Below are 25,090 nucleotides of genomic sequence, written 5' to 3'. Positions count from 1 at the left end.
TCAGACCACACCCTATAGGGGTCGTTCACTATAACGACCAAACAAAGCTCTTCTTAAACTAAACTTTTCCTCCACCCTCCTCTTCCTCTCTTCTTTCTCAGAACGGTGAGATCCTTCCAGTGAAGCTGGTGACGTGGAGCACGGTGAGCGTGACCCTGGGCTTCCTCTTCCTCACCACGCTCTTCCTCCTCTGCCTGCGGGCCATGCACTGCAACAAGACCAGCATCATCAACAACGGTGCCACCGCCCTCTTCATCTCCGAACTCATCTTCATCCTGGGCATTAACCTGGCAGACAACCCGGTAAACTACTGGAACAAAGTTATTTTCTGTCTACCTTTTAATACTGAATTTGACCTCCTGTCGATCTCGGGTTCAGTACACCACTTTCAATATCCTACCTTCCCTCTCCTCTGTTTGGAATAGCTGTCTGATATGGATCTGATTAAAAACAAAGGAAAAATCATCAAAGCATTCTGCCCACTTTGAGCCCTGTAATATAGAGTATAATAAGTTCCCTTCCTTCTCCCCCTCGCTCTCTCTCTCCCCCCCTCGCTCTCTCTCTCTCTCCCCCTTGCTCTCTCTCTCTCTCTCCCCCGTGACTGTAGTTTGTGTGCACAATCATCGCCATCCTGCTGCATTTTTTCTACCTGTGCACCTTCTCCTGGCTCTTCCTGGAGGGCCTGCACGTCTACCGCATGCTGAGCGAAATACGAGACATCAACTACGGACCCATGCGATTCTACTACATGATCGGCTGGGGCGTGCCTGCCTTCATCACAGGTCTGAACAATACACACATCCTTACACACACACACACACACACACAATGATGGACCGACCCCAGGTGGTAAGGGTAGGCAACATCACCTCCGCTACGATGACCCTCAACATGGGGGGCCACACAGGGTTGCGTACTTAGTCCCCTCCTGTACTCCCGGTTCACCCACGACTGCGTGGCCACGCACGACTCCAATACCATTAAGTTTTCTGACGACATGACGGTGGGTAGGCCTGATTACCGGCGACGATTAGACAGCCTACAGGGAGGAGGTCAGTGACGACAGTGTGGTGCCAGGACAACAACCTCTCCTTCAACGTCAGTGAGACCAAGGAGCTGATTGTGGACTACAGGAAACGGGGGCGAGCACGTCCCCATCGACGGGGCTGCAGCAGAGCGGGTCGAGAGCTTCAAGTTTCTGGGTGTACAAATCATTAAGAACTTAAAATGGTCCACACACGCGAACAGGCACGACAACGCCACTTCCCTCCCAGGAGGTTGAAAAGATTTGGCATGGGCCCTCAAATTCTCAAAGTTCACCAGCTACACCACAAAGAGCATCTTGACTGGCTGCATCACTGCTTTGTATGGCAAGTGCACCGCCCTCCGTCACATGGCGCTACAGAGGGTAGTGCGTACGGCCCAGTACATCACTGATGCTGAGCTCCCTGCCATCCAGGACCTCTATATCAGAAAAATTGTTAAAGACTCAAGCCACCCAAGCAATAAACTGTTCTCTCTGCTTCCGCACGACAAGCGGTACCGGTGGATGAAGTCTGACAGCTTCTATTCCCGAGCCATAAGACTGCTAAATAGCTACACGAACTGTCTGCAATGACCCGTCTATTTTAACTTTCTTTTCTATACACAATCACACACTCACTCTATGCACATTCTACACACTGACACTCCAACACACACACACATACTTTTCTCACACACACATTACATGCATAAACATTCATACTGACTCTACACACACACACACACACACGTACAATCATATCCGCTGCTGTTACTCTGTTTATCATATATCCTGATGCCAAGTCACCTTACCCCTATACATATCTAACCCTACCACTCCAGTATCCCTGTCACCTTACCCCTATACATATCTAACCCTACCACTCCAGTATCCCTGCACATTGTAAATGTGGTATTGGCACTGACTCTGGAACTGATCCTGTATATAAGTTACTTACTTTCTCGTGTTCTTATTTCAATTTCTTGTTTTTCATCAACTTGACTTTTGATATTTTTTTATATTGGTTCTGCATTATTGGTAAAGAGCCAGCAAGAAAGGCATTTCACTGTACTAGTGCACGTAGCAATACAAACTTGACACACACTGATGCACACACAAACACACAGACACAATGCCAACTCATGTATCCAATTATAACGGTTGAAAGCCTTACTGTAGTTATTTGTTAGTTACTGGTGTGTTTGGTGGTTGTGTCGTCCAGGCCTGGCGGTCGGACTGGACCCAGAGGGTTATGGGAACCCAGACTTCTGCTGGCTGTCCGTGTACGATACTCTGATCTGGAGCTTGGCAGGGCCCATCGCCATGGTGGTGTCTGTGAGTACAATCCACGTCCTCATCAGATCTCTAATACAGTGTATTGTATGATATTTACAGTACCAGTCAAGTTTGGACACACCTACTCATTAAAGTTTTTATTTATTTGTTTGACTATTTTCTACATTGTAGAATAATGCAAAGCTGTCATCAAGGCAAAGGGTTTGAAGAATCTCAAATATTTGTTTAACACTTTTTTTTGGTTACTACATGATTCCATATGTGTTATTTCATAGTTTTGATGTCTTCACTATTATTCTACAATGTAGAAAATTGTCAAAATAAAGAATAACTCTGGAATGAGTAGGTGTCTTAACTTTTGACCGGTACTGTATATACTAGAGTTGTATAATAGTATGCCTTTATGTTATACAGTAATACATAGTTTAATTGTATTTTGTGTTTTCCAGATGAACATCTTCCTGTATATCCTGGCCTCCAGAGCATCCTGCTCCATGAGACACCACAGCTTTGAAAAGAAAGAGCCCCCTATGTGAGTGTTCTGCCTGCCGCTGCCTGAATTAAAAACAACACAAATTCTGTCATTAACACAGGCATGCTGTTGTACCCCAAGGGTACAGCACCCCAAGGCTACAGCACTTTAGAGAGTGCATTGTGTCATTGAATGGAGAGTGAAGCTGCCAATTCACTAAACTGTGGTTGTTGGCTCATGATGGATTGCATATGCTATATCCTCTGAACTCACTTATCCTAATGTAACCTTTGTGATGTTCTCATCTTACATGTGTCTTTCTGTCTGTTTGTGTCTAGCTCTGGGCTGAGGACGTCATGTGGGGTTCTCCTCCTGGTCACTGTCACATGTCTGTTAGCTATACTCTCAGTCAACAGTGACATGATCATCTTCCACTACTTGTTTGCTGGATTCAACTGCCTTCAAGTAAACACTGTTTTTGTTTAACTTAAACCACAATTTAAAGACTTAGTCACTAGTTTGACTGTCAGTATCCTTGCTCCATTGACAATATTTGGTCTGTCTATTCCAGGGTCCCTTCATCTTCTTCTTCCGCATTGTGTTCAACAAGGAGGCGAGGAACGCCATGCGCTACTGCTGCAGCCGCAAACGCCCGGATCACATGATCAAGTCCAAGCCCTCGGTAAATCTCTCGTACTGTATAGGGACGTCATCAGTCATCCAAGGCCTAGTACAGACATGCACAGCTGTAGGCCCCCATCATCATCTTTATGCTTGGACTTATATTACTAAGGACATTAACTAAAGCACCAAACAAATAAAACAGAATACTACCTACTAACTTATACCTCTCCTCTTTTCTTCCTCTCCTCCTCCTCCAGTCGTATAACTGTAACACCAGCTACATGGATGGCAGACTGTACCACCTGCCGTTTGGAGACTCCAGTGTCTCTCTGAACGACACCCTGCAGAGCGGCAAGAGCCAGCAGAGCTATGTCCCCTTTGTCCTCAGGTACGGTAAGCACAGAGGGAAACAACAGGCCCCATTGACACATGCTGTTTAGGTCCTCCTGCATCATTTTGTACTAGAAAAAGTTTTCTTTCCAGGTTAATTGAAAATGTGTGGGTTTTATGATGGTCATTGTTATGTACTGTAATACAGATAGAACACCCCTTTCAAAGCCACATACTAACTTACATTGAGGAGACCAGGGCTTTGTTTGTCCTGCTACAAGTCCTGTTGTGTTTTTCAGGGATGATGGTGGCCTGAATAATAGCCAGGTACACATCGCTCTGAACGAGCACGGCTCACTCTTCCATGAAACTAAAGAGCATTTAAATGGTAGGTCTCCCATTTGAATGTCATTAGGATCACTGTGACTGCCTTTTAGCAGCTTTGGTGCATAGCTCAAACACAGAGAGGCATACAGAGTATTCATTTCATATGGTCAATGTATGTATATCTCTACAACACTCATTTGTCATCATCTTAACTTGTGTGTGTGCAACAACAGATCACGACTCGGACTCGGACAGTGACCTGTCTCTGGAGGATGACCAGAGCGGATCGTACGCCTCCACACACTCCTCTGACAGCGAGGAGGAGGGGCCCTACCCACCAGATGAATGCTGGGAAAGCATGGCATCCAATGTGTCTAAGAGACCACACCCTCAGGGTATGACCTCACATCTATAATACACCGAGTCCCCAACTCTATACGACCTCACACCTATAATACCTCACTCTCAGTAGACCACACGCAGGTAGTATGTGAACACAGCCCCATGCAGTAACACTCTTGATAATACCGCTCACACACTTCTGCTTTAACAGTATACCACACCCAAACATCACACACATACCAGACAACTCTTCAATAGAATACACCTACACTGTACACAATTGGCTGGGTTTAAATGAATCCACTTCTGAGCAGAACATGAATCTTACTTAAACATGCATAAATAACACCTGAATTACCCGATTCTGGTCTTGTAAGACAACAGCTTACACCACGATGTAATGCATCAAGCATTTAAGATGTAGTCTTAAAGTTGTCTGGGTGTTCGTCAGATAACAACCTGAGTAAGCTGTACTGGCCAGGGGAGTTTGTGACGACAGCTAGCAACAGTGAAGGCCTGGGGGGAGCAGGAAGGCTAAAAGTAGAGTCTCTGGGCAACCCTGAACTGGGCCAGACACGGGACCACCGAGGCATGCCAGACGACAGGCCAGGGGACAAGGCAGAGGGCTATGGGAAGGACCATGTGATGCTGCTGCCCAGTCTGCCCAACCTTAGCGCACACCCACAGAAAGGTCAGCAACAAACCCTAACGTCAACCCTGCTGCAACATTCCACATGTTATTCCACTCTATATCTTTGTAGAGGTGGGATTTCCAGAACTTCAGAAATGTTTAGGATAGGATGTGTCTTTTCAAATGCAGGAATCCTGAAGAAGAAGCAGCTCTCCCCCATTGCGGAGAGAAATGGTATCAACCGCATCCATAACGAGCTGTCCGAGAACGCTCTTGGCCACGCCTCCTCCCAGGGCTCCTCCTCCGGTGAGAGCCGAGGGGGCGGGGCCAAGCCCAGCTTACAAGATCAGCTGAATGGTGTTGCCATGAGCATCAAGGCGGGGACAGTGGACGGTGACTCATCAGGGTCAGAGTGAGTGTCATCACAACACCGAGCACCAAACATGACTCACGTCCAAACAGAATACACCGCTCTGTCTGAACACAACCCAGTGCAGATCACAAACACAGCAACACATACAGTTCATCACAATGTCATAGAATCCAAAGCAACAGCTTTTAGATAGAAGTTAAGATATTTGTTAGTACTTGTTGCTTTGTGTTGTATACTGCATGTCATATTTTCTGCACACCAGTCTACCAATTTGATGTGAAAGAATTGATGTCCCACTGAATGTGTCGTGCCCCCGTCACCATTGTGTGTAGTCTGTCCCCTGTTCTTCTTTGCCTATGTAGTGTTGATTTTAGCATGCTAGCTTGTTAAAAGTCAAATATATAGAGTACTGGTCACATTCTCATCAATGAGCTCAGATGTCAAGTAACTCCCATGATCAGGTGATTTTATCATGTTGTGAACAAAAAACTGTTAGTTCCATAAACAGAGGGACTTGGTAAAAGCTACTTTTTATGAGTTAATACACACTGTTTGGAACCATTATATAAATTGCTAAATACAAGTGTCTTTAATAGAAGCAAAATCATTATATGACCAGTGTCTACAGTGCAGAGTATTGTAGTTTACTAACCATCAATATCTGTCCTCTCTCTCTCTCCCTCCAAAAAACATAGATTCCTATTCTTTAATTTTATTCACTGAAGCACTTGATCCTCATTTGAAATCAGGATCATTGTCTTCTTATCGATCGATCCTTCATCCCTTATAACCAAAATAATAATCCCATATAATTTGGTTATCACCTCTCACACTGTGTGTACGTACGTGAATCATTCTCATTCATTGTTTTCTGTTCCTTCTGTTTTCCCCGTGTTGTGTAACGTTTGTTCCCCATCCACCCACCCTCCATTTTCCCAGCAGCCACCGCAACCCCTCCATATGAGCCGGCTGACGGAGGGGTGTGTCTTTGCAGGTCATAGAGCCTCGGCCCTCATCGCCATGCTTACTTTTCTCTGAGTAACAGGAGCTGATGTCTGAAAAACAGAGAGCGTTGGACTTTCCTCACCTGGAGATCCATGGAGTACCCTCTCTCCAACCCCAATTTTTTCTGAGTGCACGCGCGCATGAATGTGTGTGAGAGTGCCAAAACCTCAGGAGTCTCTGCAAGGGCCCAGGCACACTGATGGAATGAGTCTCTCTTTGTAAATCATTGTTTACATACTTGAAGTGATGCACTTTTTAAAATAATTTACACTACCCGGCCAGGTGTACTGGTAGTTACTGGAGCCAATTCAGTTTTTTTGTTTATTGTGGTTTATGTTTCAAACTCCGGAGATTAAGAACAATGAAGTCCTCCTTTGGCTGGGTCATTTAGCTGTAAGATTTTAAAAGTTCAGGGAATTTCCTCAAGAAGCTTAACTAGTTTGTAATCTCACCTGTACAGTTGTTTTGTTCAAGGATTTAGTTATTATACTGAGGTCCGTTTGAGTTTTGCTGTAGAGAACTCATTTCTCCACTCCGGTCTCAGGAAGCTGCCAGCCTGAGCTGGTGGACAGGAAGAGTCAGTACAACAGGTCTCTGCAGAGGGATGAACAGCGCCACCCAAACCACTACACTGGAGGAAAGGACTCCTGTTGAAGTGTGGCTGGAGGCCATGGGGTCACGCCCCGTAATGGAAGCACTCTGTAAAGTTTCTCTCACTACTGAAGGATGTTTAAAGGCAACAGACACTAGAAGTGAGAATGTCTGCCTTTCTCCACCATTTCGCCTTCATTTTATTGCATTATCATTGGAGGAAAAGAGCCTGCGTGTCAAGAACTTTTGATATCGTGAATTTTTGTATAAACTCAGAATGCTCACGTTTTTGTCCAAGGGGATATGCTTTCATTTGAATCAGCGACTTTGTATTTTATAGATTAGATCGTTCCATTGTTTTTGTAAAATACGTGCTGTAATACTGACATGTATTCCAATTTTACTGTGAAGAGTTCTGTAAAAAGAAACACTAATACTTCATCTTCAATTGAATCATGTTGCATAAACTGTACACCTCTACATTCCCACTTATAAAAAGCAGTTCAGGCAATTTGATGTGTATGAAAGAGAACCTGTTATTTTTTTATCAGCACTGGTGCTCCCTAATTACATCTGAAAGCATTCATGATACATTGCCAATTGTTGAAAACACTATGATAAAGGTTAACATTTGAATCAAGCCTACAAATGAGTGCAACCATTCAGGTTCCTAGTGAATCAGTTTGTTTACTTAACTGAAGCACTAGATAGGGAGTAGCAACTTTTTTCCCATTATCTGGATTGTACAAACAGTTCGTCATAATTGGAGCACAAAGCAATCAACTGCTTAAAACCAAGACCTGTAGTAGGTTACTGATGTGGCTTGTAGTTTTCTGTGAATTCACACATTCGATGTGGTATTGTTTTTCTTTCCGGGGAAATAGGCTAATAAGAGCATTCCATGGATGTCACATGTAGCCCAAGAATTTGTATCGAACTGTAGTAGAATGCTGAACTGCAACCAAAACACAATGTTAACTTGCACTGAGTATTTCCTCAATGGGCTTGCAGCTCCCACCTAATGCGAGAGGGACACATTGTTCCAATTACAGTTTAGGTATAAAAGTTGCCTGCCCCCCCCGGGACTAGAGCATAAATTGAGACTACACTAAGGCGGGCTTCTGTGCATTGTACCCGGTCTTCACCCATGGGATATTTTTTTTTATACTTTGAGTCAAATAGCAAAACAATTCCATGTCAGCATCTTTATAAATACAACAGAACCCTATGTAAAGAGTGAAGCAAAAATTGATTATTTTGTCAAAATCATTTATTAAAAAAAAGTTGGAATTGCATAGATGCAGGAATTCAATTAATACAATCTAAAATTATATATATTTTTTTAACATTTCATATCTAGTAACAATTAGCATGGAGGAAAGCAGTGTACACTAGACAGTTTGTACTATACAAATACACACGACATAAACATGTTTGTCCAGTTTCAGTTCATCTTAAATAGTGTATATCTAACTCCTTTAAAAGGAAGAGGAAACTGTCTTGGTCATATCTTTTTTTTTCCATAAATACAACAAATTACTTTTCTTTTGACCATAATCCTTTGCAACAGTCTGGTCCGCTTGTGTCAGTTTGAGTCCTCCAGGCTGCTGCTTTTCTGATGCGAGCCACATTTACAAAGCCGTATCATGATGCTTTGCAGGCTGGGCTCTACGATGCCGAGCAGGGGCCTCTGGGAAGGGTCTCCATTCCAGCAGGCCTCCATCAGCTGCCAGCATTCCTCATCAAAGCTGGCCAAACGCTCGGGCCTCGCGCCTGAAAACATGGGCACAATTGAGGCCCTGGCAGCTCTCTAGCCCAATTCAGTCAACAGAAACTACACACTAAGTCCTGGATAAAATACAAGTGTTACAGCAAACTGAAATCTTGATCATATCCAGTTGAATTAGTATTTTAGATATGGGTCTACATTACCTTTTTTAACGTTATTCCACAACTGGTCCTTGCTGGAGCATTTCTCAAAGGACTCTGGGAGTTTGACAGAGCCAGTGCAGAGATACCAGAACAGGATTCCAAAGGCATAGACGTCCACAGAATTATCATACTTTCCTGAAGAAAGAGGTCAGACTTGTGGTTAAATCAAAGAGCCTAGAATGAGAGGTGGTCTATGATGCAATACTATGACTGAGTAACAGGATATTTGACCTGTAAAGAGCTCTGGGGCCATGTGGATGGGGGTTCCTACGATGCTGCCAGACATCATGGCCTCTGGCTTACAGAAGCCCAGGTCTGTGATCTTGGCCCGGTTCTGCTTGTCCAACTGAGGGCCAGAGGAGCGGAACACATTAGGAACACTTGGCAAGATGTGTACAAGACGTGACATGTCAGGATCATAAATATTGGTTTCTCAACGGATACACGAGGTCTTGCACATACAGAACTCGATTTGCGGCTGGCGCTAAGGAGGCACAAGTGTCTAACGGCACATTAGTTTGCAATTTCATCATGTAAAAACTGGTGCACTGGCATTTTACCTATCTAACATCAGCTCACTTGCACTGAGGTGGGAGTGGTGGACATATGAGGTGTGTCCTTAACACATTCAAAACATGACAATTTCATTCAGCGCTAATGGGAAGTTAAGACCTGCTTTTTGCTGGTCTTAACAGTAATAAAATTGATTTAGAGAACGGAAGCGCAAAAGAGATACGCATTTTGTGCCGGTGAATCTCGTATTTAGAAACAAACGATTGTTTCCTCTTCCCCCATTCCGTTTAATTGGATTAAAAACCAAGCTTAGCCTTAATCAAGGCTTGTTTAGCAAACCCCTTAATCAAGGCTTGTTTAGCAGCAACGCATAGGTGCTTCTTTAACCAGGCCATTAGCCAAGTAGCCTCTAAAGAAAAGGGGTTTAAATGGTCAGAGTGCTTTGAAATATGTTAGGTTTTTGCCCTCATGCTTTTTCACTATTAACACAAATAATTCATTTAGCTTGTTCGAGCATTTTATCCATCCCCATTTTCAAAGAGCACGCCTCGTTCAATTACCAAAGAACTGTGCTCCAAACCTCCTAGAATGCTATATCAACAGCAGATTGGTTTTATAATCTGCCTCACACATAGGTAACGATATAATTGACAGGCGCCGAGTATTTTGTATAGACGTGCGAATGTTGTGTGTAAAGACATGTAAGGCCTACGTGTGCACACAGACTACATGTAACATAGTAAATCCGGGACAGTCAAATTAGTACGATATGTTACATAACACAAATGTCTAGCAACCCAAAGGTTAAATAACTTTAGCATTTAAACTAATTAGCAACTTTCCAACTACTTTTTAGCTACTTTGCAAAGACAACATTTTAGCTAACCCTTTAGCCAAACTTCTAAAATTAACCCTAACCACTAGCTTAGCTAACGTTAGCTAGCTAGCAAATTTGTAACATAATACAAATTGTAATTGGTTACACATCATACAAAATGGTTGGACATCCACAAATTAATAGGTACCATAGGAAACGTAACATAACATACTAAATATAGTGTCCCGGATTTACGTACAGAATAATGCGAGACCATGTTGCACCACACTGCAATGGAAAATAAGCGATTCATGATATCATGCTTCTGACCCGATCCAATTTAGAAATAGTTGGTTTAAAAAGCAGACCGTTTTATAATCGAATTAAACAAAAAACAAGATCAAACTTATTAGAAAGAACATGGCTCAAATGCAATTACATTTTGTCTGCTATTTCTGGAGAAGTGAAAATATGATCTGGAAGATGGTTCCATTATGTTTATAAAACATTACATTTGCACATTCCCCCTTTGTTTGGATGTGCGCTGATCACTGCCTTGAGGGAAAATGTACTTACCAATAAGACTGATTAGTGGTTGTCCCACCTAGCAATCTTAAGATAAATGCACTAACTACATCGCTCTGGATAAGATTTCTGCTAAATTACTCAAATGTAAAACTGTATTGTATCTAGCCATTTACAGTATGCCTAGCCCCTAGATCAGTGTGAATGCTCTAGCCATTTACAGTATGCCTAGCCCCTAGATCAGTGTGAATGCTCTAGCCATTTACAGTATGCCTAGCCCCTAGATCAGTGTGAATGCTATAGCCTGTTTAACAATGCATTTCCATATTGAAGCAATGCAATTAGAACATGTGGACTACAAAAATGTTCACCATATTTAACTAACCAGGCTATAATGGACATTGTAATGGACATTGTTGAGAACGCAATACATAAAAGACCGTAAATACACAATATGAAGCAACCACATATTTAGCCATGGAGCATGTTCTGAGGGGACAAGCCTCAACACACCTACAACTTGTTTATTCATTAAAACCCAGCCCTTTCGTTCCACCGCCAAACATCATACTGTGTAAGCAGGGAGGGGCTATTCTTACATAAGCAAGCAGCACAGCCGGAATATGAATGCTGAAATAATGAGGAATTCATTGGTGTGTGGTGCTGGAGAGAGTTTCTACTGTGGCCAGTCAGCCATGACCACAGTTGAACTCAGTTCAACATTAGAACTACGTCTAAAATTAAATCAATGGAAACAATTGAAGTGATATGATTTTACAATGTGGTAAACAACACTAGTGTTACACATTCACCATGATTAGAGAAAGCACCTTTAACCCTTACTCACTAGAACGTTCTTTAGTTTAATGTCTCGGTGTAGAAGCCCCTGACCATGCAGGAAACGAATGCCTTCCACCACGTCCAGAGCGATCCGGAGTCTCTCCTTTAGTGATAAACCAGCCTGGGAGAGAGAGGAAAAGGAGACACTGAGGCATGGGATCAGGCAGACCTGTGATAGAAGAGATATAGAGTACATGGTAGATATGGTTACCTTCAAGCCTGTGTAGAGGTCTCTGTGAAGCCTCTCCATTATGAGCAGCACAGCAATGCTGGAGCCCCCACCGTAAGTGTGGTCAATCACCGAGCCGTGGAGATCCACCAGACGCTCATGTTTAGGGAGGGACCTGCAGCCATACACAATAGAGTAGGAGAAATAAGGTCTTCAATTATCATATTATTACATCCTACCCTCTTGTGTAAGTGGAAATGTAGTTTCCTAATCTTTTTACAGTGCTCACTAGCACACACCACAACTTTTCCTTTCCAGCTGCATGTGTATGAAATTCTTCTGACAGCCACAGGGGGGCAGACCAGTCCCAACACTGAAATCTGGCCACATGAGAAGTTACTTCTCCATGACCTGCATTGGTGAGCTTTAAAGCAGCAATATAGCGGTAGAAACAATAACAAAGCAGTCTCACCGGCCTTAGTGCAGTACTAAGCTGAGGGATGGGGCTGGAGAAATAACTTCTCTAAAAATGGATGCAAGGACTGACCATCCATGATATCAAAATGATATAGTTTTAACTATGTTTTGAGGCCATAGTGATTGGTTAAATTTTATTTGTTTAGAAACTGAGTAAAATAAGCTTTTTTATATACACACACATTATATATATATACACATATGGGTTATTCACAATAGGCTCTTTGTGGGTCAATTTCCACAATGACTATGGCATTAACTGTTTTAAAGTCACCATGGCCTCATGGTGAAATCCCTGAGCGGTTTCCTTCCTCTAAGGTAACTGAGTTAGGAAGGGCGCCTGTGTCTTTGTAGTGACTGGGTGTATTGATTCACCATCAAAAGTGTAATTAAATACTTCATGTTCAAAGGGATATTCAATTTGTGCTTTTAAAATTGTTTACCCATCTATCGTTAGGTGCCCTTCTTGGCGAGGCATTGGTCTGTGTATGAAATTCACTGCTCGACTGAGGAACCTTACAGATAATTGTGTGGTGAACAGAGATGAGGTAGTCATTCAAAAATCATATTAAAAACTATTATTACACAGTCCATGCAACTTGTGACTTAAGCACATTTCTACCCCTGAACAGATTTAAGCTGGCCATAACAAAGGAGGAGCTGAATACTTAGAGTCAAGACATTTAAGTTTTTCCATTTGTAATTAATGTGTACAAATTTCAAAAAACAATTCCACTTTGGCATTACAAGGTATTGTGTGAAGGCCAGTGACAAATCTCCCAATTTAATCAATTCAGGCTATAACACAAAATGCAGAAAATGACCTCCTACCCCTGCACATCAAATCAGTACTGGTACTCCATGAATATAGCCATGTTATGTGTAAATGTGTAAAAAATTAAATGTGTACTTATTCCTTGCGTCACTTTCTATTTTGTTATTGTATATTTTTCAACTCTCCATTGTTGGAAAAGGACCTCTAGGTAAGCATTTCACTGTTAGTCGACATATTTTGTTTACAAAGCATGTGACAAATAAAATGTGATTTGATATAGCATTTTAACATAGTAAATATAGGCCTATTTGTCAAGCCTTTGCTAATATAGGCCTACTTGCAGATGTGCATAGTATGCTTTGAGCCTAATCAAAAAGTATTTCAAAACTGTAAATAACAAAAAAGTAGCTAGGTAAGTTGTAAGATTTATAGTTAAAATGCAGCATTGCTTTGCATGGTGTTCTGTTGCAGGTTCTCTTTTGGTTATTCATTGTCAAGCTTTAAAAACCGAAGCCAGACTGCAACATTTTAGTAGCCTAGGAATATGGCATGTCTGCACTTTCCCTCCTCCCCTCATGCTATAAATGGGACTTAGAAGAAAATGGATTAAATCTACATACAATACTCCATAATGACAAAGCAAAAACAAGTTAAAGTTTGGCAAATTAAATAAAGTGAAATATCACATTTACATAAGTATTCAGACCCTTTACGCAGTACCTGTTAAAGCACCTTTGGCTGAGGGTATGACGCGACAAGCTTGACATCTGTATTTGGGTAGTTTCTCCCATTCAGGTCTCTCCAGAGACGTTCGACCGGGTTCAAGTCCGGGCTCTGACTGGGCCACTCAAGGACATTCAGAGACTTGTCCCAAAGCCACTCCTGCATCGTCTTGGCTGTGTGCTTAGGGTTGTTGTCGTCCTGTTGGAACGTGAACCTTCACCACCCAGTCTGAGGTCCTGAGCAGGTTATCATCAAGGATCTCTCAGTACTTTACTCCGTTCATCTTTCCCTCGATCCAGACTAGTCTCCCAGTCCCTGCCACTGAAAAACATCCCCACAGCATGATGCTGCCACCACGCTTCACCGTAGGGATGGTTCCAGATTTCCTCCAGACGTGATGCTTGGCATTCAGGCCAAAGAGTTCAAACTTGGTTTCATCAAACCAGAGAATCTTGTTTCTCATGGTCAGAGTCCTTTAGGTGCCTTTTGGCAAACTCCAAGCGGGCTGTCATGTGCCTTTTACTGAGCAGTGGCGTCCGTCTGGCCACTCTACCATAAAGGCCTTAATTGGTGGAGTGCTGCAGAGATGGGAGAACCTTCCAGAAGGACAACCATCTTCAGAGGCTCTCTAGAGCTCTGTCAGAGACCATCAGGTTCTTGGTCACCTCCCTGACCAAGGCCCTTTCCCCCAATTGCTCAGGTTTGGGGGTTCCAAACTTCCTCCATTTAAGAATGGAGGCCACTGTTCTTGGGGACCGTAAATGCTGCAGACTTTCTTTGGTAGCATTCCCAAGATATGTACCTCGAAACAATCCTGTGAGCTTTATGAACAATTCCTTCGACCCCATGGCTTGGTTTTTGCTAAGACATGCACTATCAACTGTGGGACCTTATATAAAACAGGTGTGTGCCTTTCCAAATCATGTCCAAGCAATGGAATTTACCATAGGTGGACTCCAATCAAGTTGTAGAAACATCTCAAGGATGATCAATGGAAACAAGATGCACAGGAGCTCAATTGCATCATGCGTCTCATAGCAAAGGGTCGGAATGTTTGTTTAATAAAAATTATATATATTTTTAAACTTCTCACTTTGTCATTATGTGGTATTGTGTGCAGATTGACTAGGATATATCTTTTTAATAAATTTTTAGAATAAGGCTGTAACGTAACAAAATGTGGAAAATGTCAAGGGGTCTGAATGCTTTCTGAATGCACAGTGTATAATTCATATGCCGTGTATTGCATTGCAGTGAAGTGAAGTGAATGAGTAAGGAGTCACCAGCTCCGTATTAAACCTGGGTGCGGGCTCCCGAGTGGCGCAGCGGTCTAAGGCACTGCATCTCAGTGCAAGAGGCATTACTGCAGTCCCTGGTTCAAATCCAGGCTGCATCACATCAGGCCATGATTGAGCGGCGCAATTGGCCCAGCGTCGTTCAGGTTTTGCCGGGGTAGGCAGTCATTGTAAATAAGAATTTGTTCTAAACTGACTTAACCCTTTTTATTTAACTAGTCAAATAAAATAAAAACAAATTGCTCAGCAAAATAAATTAGTCTAAGTTTTGTACTCTGACTAAATCCAATTACATATATTTGTATTTTATTAAAACTGCATAACATATAGCCTACACAGCTTTCAACAAACCAATATTGGTGTAAACTTTCCAAATAAAAGCTGGTATAAATACAATATAAAAATGCCAAATTATCAATGCATTTTTTTTTTTAAAAGATGGTTGCAATGCTGTTAAAAACAGGGTTTAACATGTCTTTGTAGGGGGGCCCTTATTTTGAAAAAGACAATCTGCAATCATGCTGCCAGAAGAACGGTAATGGCGGTGTGTGTGTGTGTGTGGCAATGTACCAAGTATGGGTAACTGCATACTTGGAGTGTTTAAAAAAGTGGGCGTTGCAAAAGAAGTGGGTTGATCAACAGCTGTGTTTGTAACATCAGTGGGTGGATCAACAGCTGTGTTTGTAACATCAGTGGGTGGATCAACAGCTGTGTTTGTAACATCAGTGGGTGGATCAACAGCTGTGTTTGTAACATCAGTGGGTGGATCAACAGCTGTGTTTGTAACATCAGTGGGTGGATCAACAGCTGTGTTTGTAACATCAGTGGGTTGATCAACAGCTGTGTTTGTAACATCAGTGGGTGGATCAACAGCTGTGTTTGTAACATCAGTGGGTTGATCAACAGCTGTGTTTGTAACATCAGTGGGTGGATCAACAGCTGTGTTTGTAACATCAGTGGGTTGATCAACAGCTGTGTTTGTAACATCAGTGGGTTGATCAACAGCTGTGTTTGTAACATCAGTGGGTGGATCAACAGCAACTGGTGTAACATCCGGCACTCCATTATTGGTTAGACCAGACATATCCAGGTGCACCTCTGGTCAGCTTAATGTTTACATTGCAGGTTAAGAGAACTAACGTAGGAGGTTAGGATCATTAATGTAACAGGTTAGGAGAATGAGTTGACATTTAGGAAAAGGCCTAGGCTTAGCTAAAATGAGTCTGCTAAATTAGCTGATTCGCTTTCCATAACCCAACTTGTTGATCCTCCTACTTCTGTTGACACACCCACTTTCAGACACTCCAATGCACTGCCGTTTGGCATGCAGCACGTTGGCAGTGCATGCTGGGACTTGTAGCGCAGGGCCCCACAGGCAGTATGGCAGCGGGCCAAAATGAATTGATAACCCAAATCTATGGGCGTGTCCGAGCAGATCACTTTTGTCAAGTGGTCACCACCTTAAAATGTGTTGCATTATGGGGATACAAATAGCCCAACTTGCACCTACACGACAACTACATTAACCGAAAACCATGTGATCAAAGGTCATGAAGTACTGACTGCAAATTTCTTCAACATCCTCATCTGCATTGTCAGAGGGTCTATTGTCAACCAATAATTAAGGTGTTTTTGTTTAACCCACCCGAACTTGACCAAAGACGTGACTGAAACAGGAAACAACTTTGCCGTGATTCACGTATACAGTGGTTATGTGCAATTAAATGTGATTTGAGTCTCACCAATTGATAGTACGATGTACACACATATGTACAGTTTGAGTGTGTGATATGGGGGTTGGAGACATGTTTAATTCAATATTACAAAGAAAAACATTTAGAAACAATTGCAACACTGCCATGTGGCACTGAGCCTAGATGTTGGAAAACCACATCCGTTTCCGACTTTCTGATGTTGCAGATTCAACTCCCCCGACTTCACTCAACTTTTGTCTAGTCGGTAGCTTGCGCCTTACTACTCAAATGAGCCCATTGCGTGTCCTAGAGGGTGTGGCGATTTATCCAGTACATGCGCTATACAAAGACCTGTCACGTCACCACAAATGAGTCGCACCACTGTTGGTTATTGGAGGACTATTCTTCACTTGAGTAGAGACAAATTTCAATATCAAAAAATAAGTAAACTTTTTTTTAAACTTTCTATTACTACCTCAGGTCTCAGTTTAAAGGCGTGCTGTATTGAAATGCTAGGACAAACTATGGTTGAAACTACAAACTAAAAGGGTATGGCTGAAATCCATGGCACAGGTGTGACCATATATGACAAGCCAAAGCAGCAGGTCGTCTTTAAATCCTTCCCTCTCTGCTGGCTGGGCCGTCTCACCTGGTGTAGTGAAACTCTAGAGCCAGATCGTTCCAGTGCTTGTCGTCGGGCGGTACCACAGACTTCAGAGCGCAGGGGTAGCGTCCCCCCCAGCTGTCACACAGATAGACCACTCCATACTGACCCCGCCCCAGCTCTCGGCCAAGCTTGGGCTTGCCTGCCAAAAAGACGAAGAAACATACAGAGATTGCTTTATTGTGATTGGCCTGTGAGAGAGGACAACCCTGGTAGTGTATACTATTAGAATTCTTCCACATTGTATTACGTTACAGCCTTATTCTAAAATTGTCAATCTACACAAAATACCCCATAATGACAAAGCAAAAACAGGTTTAGATATTTTTGCAAATGTATTAAAAATAAAACAAATACCTTATTTACATTACTAATCAGACGCATTGAGACTCATAATTGAGATCAGCTGCATCCTGTTTCCATTGATCATCCTTGAGGTGTTTCTACAACATGATTGGAGTCCAACTGTGGTAAATTCAATTGAGTGGACATGATTTGGAAAGGCACACACCTGTCTATATAAAAAGGTCCCACAGTTGACAGTGCATGTCAGAGCAAAAACCAAGCCATGAGGTCGAAGGAATTGTCTGTAGATCTGAGACAGGATTGTGTCGAGGCACAGATCTGGGGAAGGGTACCAAAACATTTCTGCAGCATTGAAGGTTCCCAAGAACACAGTGGCCTCCATCATTAAATGGAAGAAGTTTGGAATCATCAAGACTCTTCCTAGTGCTGGCTGCCCTGCCAAACTGAGCAATCAGGGGAGAAGGGCCTTGGTCAGGGAGGTGACCAAGAACCCAATGGTCACTGACAGAGCTCCAGAGTTTCTGTGGAGATGGGAGAACCTTCCAGTAGGACAACCATCTCTGCAGCAATCCACCAATCAGGCCTTTATGGTAGAGTGGCCAGACAGCAGCCACTCCTCACTAAAGCACAAAAGCCCACTTGGAGTTTGCCAAAAGGCGCCCAAGACTCTCAGACCATGAGAACCATGATTCTCTGGCCTGAATGCCAAGCGTCACGTCTGGAGTAACCTGGCACCATCCCTACAGTGAAGCATAGTGGTGTCAGCATCATGCTGTGGGGATGTTTTTCAGTGGCAGGGACTGGGAGACTAGTCAGGATCGAGGGAAAGATGAACGGAGCAAAGTACAGAGAAATCCTTGATGAAAACCTGCTCCAGAGTGCTCAGGACCTTAGACTGGTGCAAAGGTTCACCTTCCAACAGGAAAACGACCCTAAGCACACAGCCAAGACAACACAGGAGTGACTTTGGGACAAGTCTCTGAATGTCCTTGAATGGCCCAGCCAGAGCTCGGACTTAAACCCGATCAAACATCTCTGGAGAGACCTGAAAATAGCTGTGCAGCGACACTCCCCATCTAACCTGACAGAGCTTGAGAGGAATTGCAGAGAAGAATGGGAGAAACTCCCCAAATACAGGTGTGCCAAGCTTGTAGCGTCATACCCAAGAAGATTCAAGGAAGTAATCGCTGCCAAAGCTTCTTTATCAAAGTACTGAATAAAGGGTCTGAATACTTATGTAAATGTGACAGTTTCTTAAACATTTGCAAACAATTCTAAAAACAGTTTTTCCTTTTCATTATGGGTAGTGTTTAATCAATTTTAGAATAAGGCTGTAACGTAACAAAATGTGGAAAAAGTCATGGGGTCAGAATACTTTCCGAATGCACTGTGTGTGATTACACACACACACACACACACAGTGGGGAGAACAAGTATTTGATAACCTGCAAAATTGGCAGTGTTTCCTACTTACAAAGCATGTAGAGGTCTGTAATTTTTATCATAGGTACACTTCAACTGTGAGAGACGGAATCTAAAACAAAAATCCAGAATATAACATTGTATGATTTTTAAGTAATTAATTTGCATTTTATTGCATGACATAAGTATTTGATACATCAGAAAAGCAGAACCTAATATTTGGTACAGAAACCTTTGTTTGCAATTAGAGATCACACGTTTCCTGTAGTTCTTGACCAGGTTTGCACACACTGCAGCAGGGATTTTGGCCCACTCCTCCATACAGACCTTCTCCAGATCCCTCAGGTTTCGGGGCTGTCGCTGGGCAATTCGGACTTTCAGCTCCTGCCAAAGATTTTCTATTGGGTTCAGGTCTGGAGACTGGCTAGGCCACTCCAGGACCTTGAGATGCTTCTTACGGAGCCACTCCTTAGTTGCCCTGGCTGTGTGTTTCGGGTCGGTGTCATGCTGGAAGACCCAGCCACGAGCCATCTCCCTCTTACTGAGGGAAGGAGGTTGTTGGCCAAGATCTCGCGATACATGGCCCCATCCATCCTCCCCTCAATACGGTGCAGTCGTCCTGTCCCCTTTGCAGAAAAGCATCCCCAAAGAATGATGTTTCCACCTGCATGCTTCACGGTTGGGATGGTGTTCTTGGGGTTGTACTCATCCTTCTTCCTCCAAACACAGCGAGTGGAGTTTAGACCAAAAAGCTCAATTTTTTTCTCATCAGACCACATGACCTTCTCCCATTCCTCCTCTGGATCATCCAGATGGTCATCGGCAAACTTCAGACGGGCCTGGACATGCGCTGACTTGAGCAGGGGGACCTTGCGTGCGCTGCAGGATTTTAATCCATGATGGTGTAGTGTGTTACTAATGGTTCTCTTTGAGACTGTGGTCCCAGCTCTCTTCAGGTCATTGACCAGGTCCTGCCGTGTAGCTCTGGGCTGATCCCTCACCTTCCTCATGATCATTGATGCCCCACGAGGTGAGATCTTGCATGGAGCCCCAGACCGAGGGTGAGTGACCGTCATCTTGAACTTCTTCCATTTTCTAATAATTGCACCAACAGTTGTTGCCTTCTCACCAAGCTGCTTGCCTATTGTCCTGTAGCCCATCCCAGCCTTGTGCAGGTCTACAATTCTATCCCAGATGTCCCTACACAACCCTCGCAAGGCTGCAGGCCCAGACGGCATCCCCAGCCGCATCCTCAGAGCATGCGCAGACCAGCTGGCTGGTGTTTACGGACATATTCAATCAATCCCTATTCCAGTCTGCTGTTCCCACATGCTTCAAGAGGGCCACCATTGTTCCTGTTCCAAAGAAAGCTAAGGAAACTGAGCTAAACAACTACCGCCCCGTAGCACTCACTTCCGTCACCATAAAGTGCTTTGAGAGACTAGTCAAGTACCATATCACCTCCACTCTGACACCCTAGACCCACTACAATTTGCTAACCGCCCCAATAGGTCCAAAGACAACGCCATCGCAACCACACTGCCCTAACCCATCTGGACAAGAGGAATACCTCTTGTATGTGTGAATGTATGTGAGAATGCTGTTCATCGACTACAGCTCAACGTCAATAAAACAAAGGAGATTATCGTAGATTTCAGGAAACAGCAGAGGGAGCACCCCCCCATCCACTTCGACGGAACAGTAGTGGAGGGTAGTAAGTTAAGTTCCTCGGCGTACACATCACGGACAAACGGAGTTGGTCCACTCACATAGAGTGGTGAAGAAGGCACAGCAGCGCCTCTTCAACCTCAGGAGGCTGAAGAAATTTGGCTTGTCACCAAAAGCACTCAAACGTCTACAGATGAACAAACGAGAGCATCCTGTCGGGCTGTATCACCGCCTGGTACGGCAACTGCTCCACCCACAGCCGTAAGGCTCTCCAGAGGGTAGTGAGGTCTGCACAACGCATCACCGGGGGAAAACTACCTGCCCTCCAGGACACCTACACAACCCGATGTCACAGGAAGGCTATAAAGATCATCAAGGAGAACAACCACCCGAGCCACTGCCTGTTCACCCCGCTATCATCCAGAAGGCGAGGTCAGTACAGGTGCATCAAAGCAGGCACCGAGAGACTGAAAAACAGCCACCACTAACATTGAGTGGCTGCTGCCAACATACTGACTCAACTCCAGCCACTTTAATAATGTAAAAATGTATCACTAGCCACTTTAAACAATGCCACTAAATGTTTACATACCCTACATTACTCATCTCATATGTACAGTGGGGTAAAAAAGTATTTAGTCAGCCACCAATTGTGCAAGTTCTCCCACTTAAAAATATGAGAGGCCTGTAATTTTCATCATAGGTACACTTCAACTATGACAGACAAAATGAGAAGAAAAAAAAATCAGAAAATCACATTGTAGGATTTTTAATGAATTTATTTGCAAATTATGGTGGAAAATAAGTATTTGGTCACCTACAAACAAGCAAGATTTCTGGCTCTCACAGACCTGTAACTTCTTTAAGAGGCTCCTCTGTTCTCCACTCGTTACCTGTATTAATGGCACCTGTTTGAACTTGTTATCAATATAAAGTGACACCTGTCCACAACCTCAAATAGTCACACTCCAAGCTCCACTATGGCCAAGACCAAAGAGCTGTCAAAGGACACCAGAAACAAAATTGTAGACCTGCACCAGGCTGGGAAGACTGAATCTGCAATAGGTAAGCAGCTTGGTTTGAAGAAATCAACTGTGGGAGCAATTAATAGGAAATGGAAGACATACAAGACCACTGATAATCTCCCTCGATCTGGGGCTCCACGCAAGATCTCACCCCGTGGGGTCAAAATGATCACAAGAACGGTTAGCAAAAATCCCAGAACCACACGGTGGGACCTAGTGAATGACCTGCAGAGAGCTGGGACCAAAGTAACAAAGCCTACCATCAGTAACACACAACACAGCCAGGGACTCAAATCCTGCAGTGCCAGACGTGTCCCACTGCTTAAGCCAGTACATGTCCAGGCCCGTCTGAAGTTTGCTAGAGAGCATTTGTATGATCCAAAAGAAGATTGTGAGAATGTCATATGGTCAGATGAAACCCAAATATAACTTTTTGGTAAAAACTCAACTCGTTGTGTTTGGAGGACAAAGAATGCTGAGTTGCATCCAAAGAACACCATACCTACTGTGAAGCATGGGGGTGGAAACATCCTGCTTTGGGGCTGTTTTTCCGCAAAGGGACCAGGACGACTGATCCGTGGAAAGGAAAGAATGAATGGGGCCATGTATCGTGAGATTTTGACTGAAAACCTCCTTCCATCAGCAAGGGCATTGAAGATGAAACGTGGCTGGGTCTTTCAGCATGACAATGATCCCAAACACACCGCCCGGGCAACGAAGGAGTGGCTTCGTAAGAAGCATTTCAAGGTCCTGGAGTGCCCTAGCCAGTCTCCAGATCTCAACCCCATAGAAAATCTTTGGAGGGAGTTGAAAGTCCGTGTTGCCCAGCAACAGCCCCAAAACATCACTGCTCTAGAGGAGATCTGCATGGAGGAATGGGCCAAAATACCAGCAACAGTGTGTGAAAACCTTGTGAAGACTTACAGAAAACATTTGATCTCTGTCATTGCCAACAAAGGGTATATAACAAAGTATTGAGATAAACTTGTGTTATTGACAAAACGTATTTTCCACTATAATTTGCAAATAAATTCATTAAAAATCCTACAATGTGATTTTCTGGATTTATTTTCTTCTCATTTTGTCTGTCATAGTTGAAGTGTACCTATGATGAAAATTACAGGCCTCATCTTTTTAAGTGGGAGAACCTGCACAATTGGTGGCTGACAATACTTTTTTGCCCCACTGTATATACTGTACTCTATACCATCTACTGCATCTTGCCTATGCTGTTCTGTACCATCACCCATTCATATATTTTTATGTACATATTCTTCATCCCTTTACACTTGTGTGTATAAGGTAGTTGTTGTGGAAGCACAAGCATTTTACTACACTCGCATTAACATCTGCTAACCATGTGTATGTGACAAATAAAATGTGATTTGACTGTCAAATGCTCCCTAAAACACTTCAGTGAGCAGGCCTTTCTAATCGACCTGGCCCGGGAATCCTGGAAGGATATTGACCTCATCCTGTCAGAGGATGCCTGGTTCCTCTTCAAAAGTGCTTTCCTCCCAGTCTTAACCTCTCTAGGGTACGTGGGACACTAGCCAACATCCAGTGAGATTGCAGAGCACCCAATTCAAATACAGAAATGCTCATTTTAAAAATTCAGAAAACAAAACATTTTACATAGGTTTAAAGATTAACTTCTTGTTAAACCAACCACAGTGTCATACTTATAAAATGCTTTTCGGCGAAAGCATACCTAGCCCAGAACATAGCCCAGTTGACAAATTATTAAACAGTAACAAGCCAAGCAGAAGCGTTACAAAACTTAGAAATAGATACAATTAATCCCTTACCTTTGATGATCTTCATATGGTGGCAATCAGAAGACATTCATTTACTCAATAAATGTTATTTTTGTTTGATGAAGTCTCTTTATATCCACAGGTTCAAAAGCAGTCCAAACAATCACACAAAATCCAAATTGTATCCGTAAAGTTCATAGAAACATGTCAAACAATGTTTATATTCAATCCTCAGGTTGTTTTTTTTTAGCCTAAATGATCTATAATATTTCAACCGGACAATAACGTCGTCAATATAAAAGGTAAACAAGAAATGCACACGTGCATGAAAAAGCTCTGTGACACTGTAGGGTCCACTCGTTCAGACTGGTCTTACTCCCTCATTTATAAGAATACAAGCCTGAAACGATTTCTAAAGACTTGACATCTAGTGGAAGGCATAGGAACTGCAAATGGAGTCTTAAGTCAATGGATACTGTAATGGCATTGAATGGAAAACTACAAAACAAAAACTACTTCCTGAATGGATTTCTCAGGTTTTTGCCTGCTAAATCGACTCTGTTATACACAGACACTATTTTAACAGTTTTGGAAACATTAGTGTTTCAATCCAAATCTACCAGTTATATGCATATCATATCTTCTGGGCCCGAGTAGCAGGCCGTTTAATTTGGGCATGCTTTTCATCCAAAATTCAGAATGCTGCCCCCTACCCTAGAGAAGTTAAATAAGCATGCCCCATTCAAAAAATGTTGAACTAAGCACAGCTATTGCCCTTGGTTCACTCAAGACTTGACTGCCCTTGACCAGCACAAAAATATCCTGTGGCGTTCTGCATTAGCATCGAATAGCAACTTTTCAGTGAAGTCAGGAATCAATATACTCAGTCAGTTAGGAAAGCTAAGGCTAGCTTTTTCAAACAGAAATGTTCTTCCTATAGCAGTAATTCCAAACCCTTTTGGGACACTAAAGTCCATCGAGAATAAGAGCACCTCCCAGCTGCCCACTGCACTGAGGATAGGAAACTCTGTTACCAACCGATAAATCTAAGATAATCGAGAAATTCAATAAGCATTTTTCTATACGGCTGGCCATGCTTCCACCTTGGCTACCCCTACCATGGCCAACATCTCAGCACCCCACACTTCTCCGTCACCCAAAGCCAGACAGCTGATGTTCTGAAAAATCTGGATCCCTACAAACCAGCTGGGCTAGAATATCTGGACCCTCTTCTTTCTAAAAAATTATCCACCAAAATTGTTGCAACCCCTTTAAACTAGCCTATTCAACCTCTCGTATCGTCTGAGATCCCCAAAGATTATAACGCTGCGGTGGTCATCCCCCTCTTCAAAGGGGGAAGACACACTAGACCCAAACTGTTATAGACCTATATCCATCCTGCCCTGCCTTTCTGAAACCTTTGAAAGCAAAGTCAACAAACAGATCCCCGACCATTTCGAATCCCACCGTACC

At 43.1% G+C, this 25,090-nt stretch overlaps 2 protein-coding genes across 5 annotated transcripts in view; one reads left to right on the top strand and one right to left on the bottom strand.

The window, feature by feature from the left end:
- celsr2 (cadherin, EGF LAG seven-pass G-type receptor 2) overlaps positions 1-7,526 on the top strand; it is a 79,437-nt gene extending 71,911 nt beyond the window's left edge. Inside the window, exons 23-34 of one of the 4 annotated variants that reach the window (XM_021569344.3) lie at positions 102-302; positions 608-782; positions 2,247-2,359; positions 2,770-2,852; positions 3,131-3,257; positions 3,364-3,474; positions 3,674-3,804; positions 4,046-4,134; positions 4,307-4,468; positions 4,867-5,106; positions 5,236-5,458; positions 6,414-7,526. In XM_021569344.3, coding sequence (XP_021425019.3) covers positions 102-302; positions 608-782; positions 2,247-2,359; positions 2,770-2,852; positions 3,131-3,257; positions 3,364-3,474; positions 3,674-3,804; positions 4,046-4,134; positions 4,307-4,468; positions 4,867-5,106; positions 5,236-5,458; positions 6,414-6,420 — 1,662 coding nt within the window. In that variant the 3' untranslated portion in view covers positions 6,421-7,526. Of the gene's footprint in view, positions 1-101; positions 303-607; positions 783-2,246; positions 2,360-2,769; positions 2,853-3,130; positions 3,258-3,363; positions 3,475-3,673; positions 3,805-4,045; positions 4,135-4,306; positions 4,469-4,866; positions 5,107-5,235; positions 5,459-6,358 lie in introns of all 4 variants that reach the window. The other 3 variants (XM_021569343.3, XM_021569342.3, XM_090205742.1) reach the window with 3 other exon arrangements.
- A 744-nt stretch (positions 7,527-8,270) lies between these two features.
- The window catches only part of dstyk (dual serine/threonine and tyrosine protein kinase), a 39,554-nt gene continuing 22,734 nt past the window's right edge, over positions 8,271-25,090 (bottom strand). The window contains exons 10-15 of the mRNA XM_090205743.1: positions 17,425-17,581; positions 11,854-11,986; positions 11,650-11,763; positions 9,179-9,293; positions 8,948-9,082; positions 8,271-8,788 (exon numbers count right to left, since the gene is read on the bottom strand). Coding sequence (XP_090061869.1) covers positions 8,601-8,788; positions 8,948-9,082; positions 9,179-9,293; positions 11,650-11,763; positions 11,854-11,986; positions 17,425-17,581 — 842 coding nt within the window. The 3' untranslated portion in view covers positions 8,271-8,600. The remainder of the gene's footprint in view (positions 8,789-8,947; positions 9,083-9,178; positions 9,294-11,649; positions 11,764-11,853; positions 11,987-17,424; positions 17,582-25,090) is intronic.

This window comes from Oncorhynchus mykiss, chromosome 17, assembly GCF_057628025.1.
Source record: "Oncorhynchus mykiss isolate SJ-2025 chromosome 17, ASM5762802v1, whole genome shotgun sequence".
Classification (NCBI taxonomy): Eukaryota; Metazoa; Chordata; class Actinopteri; order Salmoniformes; family Salmonidae; genus Oncorhynchus; species Oncorhynchus mykiss.
Note: the sequence above shows the minus strand (reverse complement) of the source record. Positions and strands in the feature narration are given on the sequence as shown.